The 12,705-nt window shown below is 35.3% G+C and overlaps 1 protein-coding gene across 1 annotated transcript in view; it reads right to left on the minus strand.

Annotated features, from left to right (window-relative positions):
- Nucleotides 1-3,174: 3,174 nt before the first annotated feature.
- The window catches only part of LOC130594541 (alpha-mannosidase 2-like), a 57,583-nt gene continuing 48,052 nt past the window's right edge, over nt 3,175-12,705 (minus strand). The window contains exons 10-11 of the mRNA XM_057400498.1: nt 7,012-7,122; nt 3,175-6,123 (exon numbers count right to left, since the gene is read on the minus strand). Coding sequence (XP_057256481.1) covers nt 5,971-6,123; nt 7,012-7,122 — 264 coding nt within the window. The 3' untranslated portion in view covers nt 3,175-5,970. The remainder of the gene's footprint in view (nt 6,124-7,011; nt 7,123-12,705) is intronic.

The following is a 12,705-nucleotide window of genomic DNA, read 5'->3' on the forward strand; positions in this document are numbered from 1 at the left end:
TAAACTCATATTGTTTATTTTAGCTTGGAATGGGTTACTTTTTTAAATAATTCAAAACATATGGAACAAAAATGCTTCTTTCACTGTTGCAAGTATTTAACGAAGAGTTTTGTGAACAAAGGTCATCTGTTTGCAAAGCTATTTCTCTCAGTTTCCTGCTGCAAGTTATTCAGACAGCACGGCTTACTTAGGATGTATTTTACCTCCATTAAGCATTTTAAACTGCAAGTCCAAATTCATCTTTAATCTTGCCATTTTCCATTTTTTTCCTGGAAATGTTCAGTGCTGCACATTGAACCAGGAAAACCATTTCTGTTAAATGTTTTTCCATCTCTCAATTTTCAGCTATCATTTTTAGCCTCACATCTTAAAACACGCATCCGGATCTTGTATAGATTCTGGTTATCAAATGAAGAGTCTCTTCCCCTTCACAGGAGCAGGGCATGCAGCTTCACAGAACGATTGAACGGTTGTGGCTGGCAGGGACCTCTGGATGTCATCTTGTAAAACCACCTGCTCAAGCAGGGCCCCTTTGCCCAGGACCATTCCCAGATGGCTTTTGAGTATTGCTAGGGATGGAGAATGTACAATCTCTCTTTCTTCCAGTAAGAACCTTATGGTTTAAAAAGATCTGAGTTCTAAAGAAAAAGCTGGAAAAAGTCTTTTGGGTTGCATCTCATTCTGAGATTTGTACAGTTACTTGAACTAGAGATTTCTTTTTTCAGAGTAGTTAAATCAATAGGGTTGTGCCTACCTGCTTCTGGAAAAGACAGCTAGGAAACATGAAACTCAAAGAGGGTCTCCATGCCGTAACAGTGGGCAAAATGTCTCTGATTTATTATTTCTTGGTCCTTTCCAATCCTAACTATTCTACGATTCTGTGATCAAGACAGATCAATTAATTCTGAAAACATTCAGGACCTATGGAAGGTAGGTTACAGGCAAACTTGAGGATGACTGACAGGTCCTGAAATGGAAAACGTGTTTACCCCTCTACCTAAGCAGAGCTCTGACAGAGCAGAGTTTTCAGCACTCCCCCATCTCTCTTGATGAGTACCAGGAACTCCTGGGTTCTTGATCACACACAATTCCAGCTCACTAATGTACAAATTTATTTCAAGAAATTGGGAAAAGTTGAAGTGAATTTTTAGAAATTTAGAAAAATACATGTTCCTGAAGAACAGGTTAGTGTTGTGAAGCAGTTGTGGCAAGCAAGCAGGGCATGTGCCCCATGTGCATACTTATTGTAGATTAAAACCATGGAATTCTTGAACAGCTGAGAGCTCGCATCCACACTTCTCATGCTTTGACTGATGCTGCAGGCTGTCTGCCCTGTAGCACACACAGGCCAGAGCTGGAAGGCTGCGGACATGCTGAAGCCTACAACTGACTACACACTTGGCTGGCATGCTAAGGAAGGAGAAGGTAGCACAAAAGGAATAACTAAGAAACAGAAATAAAACTAGAATAGCTGAGAAGACCACAAGTTACTTTGCAGGTCATGATTCGAGAAGAAGTACATGCTTTCCTGTATGGTGAATGTGTGTGATTCACAGGGAGTCGTGCTGGTGGTAAAGCAGGTCAGATATTGCTGGGATTAAAGTCTCCAGTTCACTGATACCCATAATGTGAATCACTTAAGACTGTCAATGGACATCCCTTTAACAGGCACTCTATAGCAGGAAGCATATGTTATATTGAGAACCTGAAGCTCTGAAATGCATGGTTAAAGATTGCCCTGTATTTACAGTTCAAACAGCACAAGTTTACATATATGATGTTTTGGGGTTTATTTAATAACTTTCTCATTACCCTCAGTATTACTAAATAATTTACCCAAGCTGGGAGAGTAACATAAATAACACATTATTCATACAACATAGAAATTCTGGCAGACAAAAGCTAGTGATGCAATCGGGACTTTCAATAGCTAATTAGCTCATAAAACAAGCATATAAAAGACTGACAGGTCCACATTTTAATATTTACAGAAATGCATGGAGATAGAGAAACTTTGTATCAGTAAGAACACTGACAATAACAAAGCTCTCCAATGAATTCAGCTTATTCTAGAAAATGTGTTAATTTTTTCTATGCTCCTTGTTTTAGAAGACAAAATTAATACCTTTGGCTTGTTGTTGCAAACTCTTCATTTTATGACATAATAGCTATCCTACAATAGACAACAAATTTAATTTCTATTTTATATTTTGTCATATATATAACCGACCACCTATTAAATCTCAGCAATGTATTTTTGTGTCAGTATCAGTGCAGACGTGCAGAGAAATTTAGCACCTGTTATTTCAAAACACAGTGGACACACATGCAAACACAGTCAATTTAGTTTCAAAAAATAGAAGATTATTTCTTTGGTAACTGTTATTAGTAGAATATGTTCTATCCAGATGGTCATGCTGATAATGGATCCCAGAGTAGGATGACCTTAAAAAAGTGAAGGGGTGCTTTAAATTGGACCCATACACATTGCTGGATGCTGTGATGTCATACACTTTCATCTTGAAACATCAGCTTTAAAATTACGTATATACATACTTTTGTATTTATAGCTAAGACTATCCAGTCCAATATCAAATAAGCTTCAGTCACTTAACTGAAATTTATACTAATCGTCTTTGCAACTTATTACGCTCAAGCTCCAACAGTACTTTGGGAAGCAAACCTTTAAAGCATGTATGCCTGTTCAATTTGTCATATTTAATTACAGCATATTGTATTAGCATTATATTATATTTTCTTAAAAGTCTTCTAATTTCAGTTGAACTGTTATTTTCACTATTTTCTAATGGGGTCTTTGTTAATTTAATTTACAAGAACAGATTCCATTCTTCTCAAATGTTTAAAGGAGAAATTAGATTAATTCAAGTAAAAATTTAGAATTTTACACCTTCTATTTGCTGCTAAGTCAGTGCAAGATTTCTTTTGTGAAAGAGCTTCCCATCCCCTTCCCGTACTGTGTAATCACACATTTTCATCTCTGAAGTTAGCATCTTTCTGTTTAACAACCATGAAATAGACTGCATTTTCATCAGTTCATCTCACTACAGATAACTGTCATTCCCCCAAAAGCTACCGATATATCAACCTTGTTGTTTTTACCTTTTTATTTTTTTCTTTAGTTATGTTTAAGTCATTAATGACACTGAACACATATCACAATAACACTATATTTTATTAGAGATCATATTTTACATATCCCCATGAGATATAAAACCTTCCAAGAGAAAAGTATCAAAACCTTCAGTTGAAATCAGTTTATTTCAGACAATATGAGCAAATAAACCAAAGACATTTAAGATAAAGGAATGTAAAAGAAAATTCCGCACAGGTACAACTCTGGTATGGAAAGTAATTACAAGATTTAAACCCATTTCTTAAACAACATTGTCTTTAAAACCCTACTGGAAGGAAAGTAAGGATGCTTGGTTCGCTTAACCAGTAGTTATAAACCCAGCAGCTTTAAAATAGAAAAAAAAAATAAAACAATATGATTAAATTAGGTGGCCAATGCACAGAAAAAGTCAAGAACTTAATTGAAATATCCAATATAAAAAAATACAGCCTAGGAATTTATTTTAAATTGTTAAAAATAATCCCAAACCCCATAAATAGTCACATTCTGAACCAATTAAAGTAAAATTTATTATCAGACTTTGACTGCAGTTTTGGCTTAGTTAAGGATTTCAGGAAAGGATCCCAAATTGTTACACAAAAAAAATGCAAGATAAAGGAACAAAGATTAAATCTGCTGGTTAAGGAAGGCATCTTGATTGTACAGCTGATGATAAAAGAAAAGACTGAATGCTATACGAAACATGTTTTGGAAGCAATTTTAACAGGCAAAATACTTTAAGATATTATTGCATCAAAATTTAACTTTTCTGCCTAACAAAACTGAAATAGTACTTTGAACGTGCTCTTGTACAGAACATGTAAGTCTCTGAAGCATTTTAATTCTGAGGATGCAAAAAAATAAATGTTATGGGAATTTTCTGCTGGCAAGCTTACCACGCTTCGAGTTCCAACAAAAAACAGTATTTTCAAATACTACAGCTAATAAAAGTTACAGTACATGTTTATTGCATGAAAACATTTATTTACTGGATCTGTCTGATTTTCCACTTGTGGTTAGTGGTTCTTGTATTATTAACTTGCACCAGATCCTAGCAAGTATTCCACTAATTACAAAATGCACAGTAGATTGAATTAAGTAGGGAAATCTATAGATCTCAGAGATTCAACCTGTGACAATGCATGAAATTAAAGTTTCACTTTCGTTTTGTCTTAAGATAGCCTGTAGCTACATGATATAATTTGATACACTGTAGAACAACAATGATGAAATTAAATAACTGTGATACTAGAGTTAAAAATAGCACATCTTTTTACCAGTTACGATGACTTTTCATGCATTAGTATGAAAGATAAGCAATGATGTATGCAAAAGTAATTCATAAGCAAGAGATAGAAGAAAGTTGTGAAAATAAATGAAGATTAGGAAATGGGATCATAGGCGAGTGGATATTTATATACATTAACTGTAAAAAGCAACTCTACTTAGGGAAATATTTTTCACACTTGAATGGCTTCCACACTAAATATGAATTAAGTGAAGACAAAGCAAAAGTAAGACTCCATTCTTCAGTAATGTGAACATTGTCAAGGTGAACACTGGCAATGTAAGTGAGGTTGCAAATTTGAAAAATGTTAAAATATAGGCACATGATTCTGAATTAACAGGTCACCACAGTCTGCGATATGCAAGCACGTTCTGATGGGTTCGCCAACTATGCCTTGCTTAGTATCAACTCTCTGCATCAAGCTGCAATTTCTCTATGAAAGCAGCTGAATTTAGATTTTACAGTGATTATTTTTTATTTCATGTTATGACATCATTTTAATACATTCAAATAGTCAAAATGTTCAGAATAACATAGCACAAACATGGTGCAGATCAGAGTGTGGCCAGCATTGTCAAATAGGAGATACACAGCTTAAGTATTATATAAACTACCTTTCCCCAAAAACATTAACATAGACACCAAAATTGTAACAAGACGTATCAAAAAATAAGGCACATTAATCTTGATATGGTAACCTTGAAATAGAAAACTCATTTCAAAGAACACTGTATCTGAGTTTTGTAAAAAAACCTTGTATTCATGACAATTATTGACATTTCTCATCATACATGATAATGGAATAATTGCACATATCCCAATGTGTCAAGTAATAAAATGGGAGTTTTATTAAACATTTCCATTGCAAAATTATTTTGTAGGTTCATGTTTTTGTATTTACATAACTCAGGTGAATGGTAGAACTATTAAATCTACCATCACTTATTACAAGTACTGCAGGTTTTCATTTTACCACAATTAATAATCCCCTTTTTGTTGAGTAAATTGAAATTAATTGTGGAATAAATTGAGATTATTGTCATTTATATAAACAATTGTAAATATTTGGACATTAGCTACTATGTAAGAACATTTTATTCTATTTTATTCACAAGCTGCATCAGGACTTCTACACTGAATTATCTGTACATAAATTCATCAAGGATCAGCAAAGAAGGCTGTTTAAAATCCAATCCCCTCTTTACGAAAATTAAAACACTAGAAACATAGTTAGTTAGCATTTAACCTGAGATTTAATCTGTTGAGAGGTTAACATCCTTAGAAATTTCTTCACTTGCTCCATTAACTTATACTGATGCTGCTATTATATGGAAGGGGAGGTGGGGTAAGTAGAAACAAAAAACAGCCAAACAAAGTAAGCTGCTTGCAACATGGCTTTTCACTGTGTTGGTCAAAAAAAATTATAGAATGCATGGTTCTCTCACAGCATCCAGAAGCTGGAAAAATAATAATGTGCTTCTTATTGCACGCAAAACTTAGAGAAGATACAACTGCAGATTTCTCTTTATCTGAGTATTAAAGCCAGCTTTCATCTTAGCCGAACTCGGAAGGTATTTATCTCCATAGAACTCATACTTATTTCACTTACATTTCTGGCATCTGGAGGTGAATGCATCAAAGATAAAGATGTGGGTGTAAGACTTTCCACTTTGAATTTGTTAAAGAGTTTATGCACCTTTACCTGGAAGGGAAAAAAAAAAAAAAAAAGAGAACTATATTACTACATTTAGAAAATACCTTCAAAATCTCCAACAAGGATCCAAATGATACCCCTCCTTACAGGTATCAGCACAGCAACTCTCACATCAAATATGAACTTTTTAAGTGTCTTGTCTCAACTGCTACACAATAAATCAAATCTTCTTAGGCACTGTTTACTTGCCACATTTCAAAGCAAGTAAATTAAATCAATATATTAAAAAACTGATTAGATACATTTGGATTAAAATTATCTTGTTTCCAAATAAAACAACACTTGCTCTTCTGCTTAAAAGATAATCATTACAAAATTTATACAGATTCATAACTACCTAGTCCATTTGTAACCCTCAAAGTTTCATGATTTATATTTCATAATTTTATGTATCACATCAATTCTACAGCAACTGCAAAACACTCAGATATTTGCAGTGGTGTAGGTCATGTAAGTGAGCAGGGGTAGACAAATGACATGCTAATAAGCAAGTTTTTAAAGTAACAGTCACATGGTTTGTGGATATGTTAATAATAGTAAAAGATACACTTCAGAATATGTAACTTGACTCTTTTTAGATAGTAAAGTTCTAAAACACTATTAAAAATTATTTGAAAAATACTGATCCATGTTTTATGAAAACAAGTACAGAAAGTTAATGAGATTAAAACTAACCTACAGGTTTACTTGTTAATGCTTACATGGTCATTCCCACATACCAGCAGATCCATATCTTTATCAAATGGAAAACAGCTTTCAAGGTAAACTTAGCTATTATCCCGAAAGTGTAACTCTTGAGACATTACTACCCAGACTTCATCTATTAGTTGCCTTAATTATCAGTGTTTCTACAATACCTATAAAATGTTAGTTTACCTTTCCCTGAGTAGTGGAACAGAGCAGACCCATGTCTTTGTTTGAAAATCTACAGTCAAATCCCTTTCTGTGAAGAATCAGAGCAGCTTCATCAGATGGCTCAGTATCTACCTACAAACAAACAAAAGATTAGTCAGAAAGTAGCAGAACTAGAAGAACATTTTAGAACTTCATAAAATTATCATTACCTTACAGGGATGGAGCCATCTATGCTTTAAACAATGTTCAGCATAGATTAAACTCTCATATTTCTTTTAATATTTAGAAGACTATAAACATAGAAAGACCTAAACAGCAAGGCAGTTTACATATACAAAGTCCTACCCAAATACAAATGTAAGTTGTTAACCAAGGAGTTCAAGACTCAGTAGATGCACACGTACAGACTCAGAATTTAAGTTTAATCACAGTTTTATTAATTGGCTTCCCAGAAAAATTATCTGGCAAAGCCAAAACCAAAGAGATCCCATGCAAATTACAATAGCTAGCGAAAACTAGCTATGTGACTATGAACTAGAACATTGTTATGTTCTATCAAGCTTTCATTCTGCAAAGCTGCCCTGCAAAATCTAACACCTTAAGGCGTACATGAAACTTCACACTAAAAAGCAAATATTAAATATTTTTTTTGTTTCTCTAAGACATAAAGTGCTCTTGAACCTTATTAGGCATGAAAGAATAACCCAAGAGTAATCCACAACCATAACTTCCTAGTGTGGACCAAACCAGTAAAATTACTCAGGATAAGTGGTCACAAGGATACCAGAGAAGTGCCTCAAATCAGAATCATTTTCTGATATGTACTTCAGAATTGAAAGCCACAGCCTAGAACTGGCTGGGTAACTCCAATTTACACAGAAACTTCATTTTTTTTTCTTTTACATTATGATGCAGAAAACTACTCTTGTACAGCAGGAGTATCAGAAAATAAATTCTTCACATTAATGATGAATGTGCATGCAAGCCATCCTCACACCATACGAGTGGTGAATGACAAGATTCCCTTCACAGAATTGTTGAGGTTGGAAAACACCTTTAAGATCACTGAGTTCAACCAAACTAACACTGCCAAGTCCACCACTGAACTGTGGCATCACACCTAAACATCTTTTAAATACCTGCAGGGAAGGTGACTCAACCACTTCTCTGGGCAGCCTCTTCCAGTGCTTGACAACCCTTTTTCGTGAAAAAAAAATTTCTACTATGCAATCTAAAACTTGAGGCCATTTCTTCTTGTCCTATCACTTGTTACTCAGAAGAGGAGACCAACACTCACCTCACTACAACCTCCTTTCAGGTAGTTGTAGAGAGCAGCAAGGTTCCCCCTGAGCCTTCTCTGCTCTGGACTAAACAATCCCAGTTCCCTCAGTCACTCTGCATAGGGTTTGTTCTCCAGACTGCTCACCAGCTATTTGTTACTCTTTTTTGGATATACTCCAGCACCTCCATGTCTGTCTTGCAGCTGTATCACTATGCTTACCTTAATCATTTGTTTTCTATAATGCATTACATTATTTCTTTGTTGTTTGTATTATTCAGCTCTTCCATCCTGTCACATACATAATAAGGGCATAGAAAAGATGGTATTCTCCAGAGCCAAAATAGCCAGGTTTTCAGGCTATTTTTCTCTAAATTATTTCTGGTTTACTTGTTTTTATACTAGTGCTTTTTCCAAAAAATGCCACAAGCTAAGTTTGTTTACTTCAGTAAGTACTTACTGCCTTGTAGAAATCTATGCCAGCAAGCATCAAGCACTTTCTGATGCTTTAGCTCCTGAAGGTGTAACAAACCAGAGAGGTCTTAACCTAATTGGTCTTGGATCCAAACAATTTTTTTCTTAGCAAAGGAGATCTGGGAACAGCTAGAGCCAGCTTCTTTGAAACCCAGCATGACACAGCTTCATAATATGACAAATTCATAATATTAAGTACTTGTTCAGAAAACAAAAAATGGTAAACTTGGTACATGGCAAAAAATAAACTTGGTGCTTTCTAAGTAAATTCCTAATTTAACATAGTAAAAACAGTATCTTCAATTGAAATGAGACATTTTGCAGTAAAATACTGACTGCTAAAAACTTTGCACAGTTTATAAATCTTGAATAAAACTTATGTTGAGATTTTCATGATAGACATGAGCTTATAATCACCTAAAACCAGATTTTTAATTAATGAATTGTGTCTACAGTCATCATATTTAAACAAGCTCACAGTACTTAATATCACTGATAATTGAATAAGCTCTTATCCTATTTATTGGAACACTAGTACCACTATTTACATTAAGTAAAATAACAATGATGTGACAAAATTATTTTCCATCTCCAACTATGAAATACCCGACTTTGTTTTCATTGTTACTGATGCAACAGTGTTGCACTTAAAAGCAGACAGTTATGCACACGAAATAATACCGTCTGTTAAACATTAGATTAATCAAATATTAAAATTCATATCGCAAAAGCCTGAGTTCCTATGGGGTAAATTCATGTTAAAATGACAAGCCAGTAATGGGTAACTACAGATTCTCTTATTACAGTAGAATTACTTAGTAGAAATCTGCATAACAAATACATTTGTGCATTTCAAATGATGGCATGAATATTTCTCTCCTAATTTTAAATTAAGTATTATTAAGATTCAAAAGATTGTAAATAGAAAGGTAATAAACTAATGAAGCCTTCAGAAAAAGTTTTGGTAAGTATATAAAGATCAATGATATAGTAGGTAAACTTTTAGAATTCCCAGAACTTTATCATGCACACAGCATCCATGTGTTATCAATTAAGCTGTTCTAAGCTACTCTCATAGCATGTGTAAGACTAAGTTGCTACAGCCGCTGCATCTACTTTAACTTGCCTCTTCTCATATGATCTCTAGGTAAATTAGATTAAGTTTATACAAACCTAAGAAATGTCTGAGCAAGGATGAGCCTAGTTTGCAACAAATACAACTTCTAAACATGACTATGCTAACAGAAAGAAAACCTGTAATAAATTTCTCTATTTTCAATAAATAACATCTTTAACCTTCTAAAACTCGACAGCATTTTTCATACGACAAATATCCCCTAACTACTATCAAATCTCTGACTACCCTTCCTGGAAGAGCTGCCAAAATTTATTTTGATTTTGATCTCTGAGAAACAAAAATGCAGTTCTCACATCAGGTTTCTAGGTTAAAAAAAAAAACAAATTGATAGGCTTTCTTGTAAGCAGTATCCCATGGCAATACTGTTAAAATTTTGAAGAGAAAGAAAAAACATTTATATGTTTTTTATCTGATTACTGTAAACTAAAAGACATGCACTGAAACATTTAAGCAATGTGACAAAAAATGTATTTATATTTAGTATGAATGGACAAATGTACTCAGTTTTTATATCTTGAGACAGTCTATTTATAGTAGGTAAAATCTGTGTCAAACAACTCAAAGAATTTTTTAAATACAGCTCCAGTTTTTAAGTTTTATATTCCTCAGGTATTTGACTCTTCCATCACAAGAGCACAAATCTTGCAATTGTAGAACAACAGCCAATATTCTTTCCACTGAGAGGAACAGAACTTAAAGGGTAACTAGGAAACCCCTCACATTTTTTTCTCATTTATGCTTTAAGGCGTTTTCATGCATTCTGATTTCTACCTTAAGTCTTAATACTTTTCTAAATTCAGTACTCTTTTTATGTGAAATTGTAATGATACAATTTCTTGAAAATCAACAGCTAAACCAATGAAGTAGCCTACATTTCTGGAAAAAACTGCAATGTATCAATTAGCCAGAATCATGACACTTGTTATCCAGTTTCTTTAAAGATCAAGAAAGGGAGACCTCACCTGGAGTACTGTATGCAGTTCTGGTGTCCTCAACATAAAAAGGACATGGAACTGTTGGAACAAGTCCAGAGGAGGGCCATGAGGATGATCAGGGGACTGGAGCACCTCCCGTATGAAGACAGGCTGAGGAAGTTGGGGCTGTTCAGCCTGGAAAAAAGAAGGCTGCATGGAGACCTCATAGCAGCCTTCCAGTACCTGAAGGGGGCTTATAGGGATGCTGGGGAGGGACTCTTCATTAGGGACTGTTGTGATAGGACAAGGGGTAACAGGCACTAGAATAGGTTGCCCAGGGAGGTTGTGAATGCTCCATCCCTGGCAGTGTTCAAGACCAGGTTGGAGGAGGCCTTGGTTGAGATCGTTTAGTGTGAGGTGTCCTGCCCATGGCAGGGGGATTGGAACTTGATGATCTTAAGGTCCTTTCCAACCCTTACTATTCTATGATTCAAAAAGACTGTCTCATATGCAAGAAATTATTTTCAAGGTATAGCAACATTTCTGCTTGTCCTGAGTTCAGCAGTAGCAGTAATTTTTCTCCTTCTTAGTCTTTCTGTGCCTCATGCTCTGCCAGGGAGGAGGGAAAGCCAGGAGGAAGCAGAGACAGGATACCTGACCCAAACTAGCCAAAGAGGTACTCCATACAAGGGTGGTATTCCAGGGTGTAACTGAGAGTTACCCAGAAGAGCTAGTGGACTCGGGGTTGGACAAGGTATGGGTCGGTGTTTGGTCGGGCTGGGGGGGGGGGGGGGGGGGGGGGTAGTTATCGGTTGGCTGGTGCTGAGGTGTTGTATTCTCTTCTTTTGTTATTTCCCTTATCATTATTATTATTGGTGGTAGCAGCAGTGATTTGTGTTATACCTTAGTTACTAAACTGTTCTTATCTCAACCCGTGGGAGTTGCATTCTTCTCGATTCTCCTCTCCGTCCCTCCAGGAGTAGGGGGAGGGCAAGAAGGGGGGGAGTGAGTGAACGAGCTGTCTGGCCACGACACTGCTGTAGGGAAGAACTGTCCTGTCTGTAAAGATAGTGCTCCTATAGACTACTGATAGCTTTCATTTTGAAGTGCACACATTAAAGCTGTCTATTAAGTAATCTTTGAAAGATACAGTTGCAGACACCAAAGAGATCATAACCTCAAACAATGTTATACCAGCTGGGATAGTGGGAATGGTATACCCCAGATAAAATTGTAGATTCACTTAAGAGTACTAACACTGAACTCAAAAAAAGCAGATGGAACCAGCCTTCCATTTTACAGGTTTCATGGCCACATGATACAAACAAGGGGAGGAAGTTTAGGCCTTGGAAAGGGAGAGGCTGCATGTTCCTGAAGGTCTAAACTTGACATGCTGAAGCAAACAAGATGTTTCATGAAACGAAAAGATTTTACAGTGAAATGTGGAACATACATTTCACATGCAGATTAATTCAATACAAAGATTCCTCCTAACTATTCAAAGGCATAGACCTGCCTAAGAATTATTCCACTCTGAAATTAAGAAACAGTCACAGCTGAAGAAGTATACATGAGACTGAATTACCATCAGAGAAAATGTGACAAAGTCAATTGATTCTGTAAATCTAATATAAGGATTAAGACTAAAAATGAAATATGATAAAATTAATATAATCTGAGGTTATTAGAGATGAGCAGTTCTACCAGCCACCATGGAGACCCTAAGGGAGAAGGGACAACTAGTTCGTAAATATCCAAGTACAACAGCACTGGTGAGTGATACTGCAATACATCACATAGCTAATACACACACATTTTAAAAGGTGTTGAAAAACTGGGAAGAATTTACACAAGATGTACAAACAGTTCTACTTTATAGTTCATTAAAAAGAAAACTGAAATATGGTGGT

The sequence above is a fragment of the Pezoporus wallicus genome, unplaced genomic scaffold (assembly GCF_028554395.1).
Source record: "Pezoporus wallicus isolate ANWC-B61680 ecotype Strahan unplaced genomic scaffold, APGP_CSIRO_Pwel_v1 contig_2299, whole genome shotgun sequence".
In the NCBI taxonomy this organism is placed as follows: Eukaryota; Metazoa; Chordata; class Aves; order Psittaciformes; family Psittacidae; genus Pezoporus; species Pezoporus wallicus.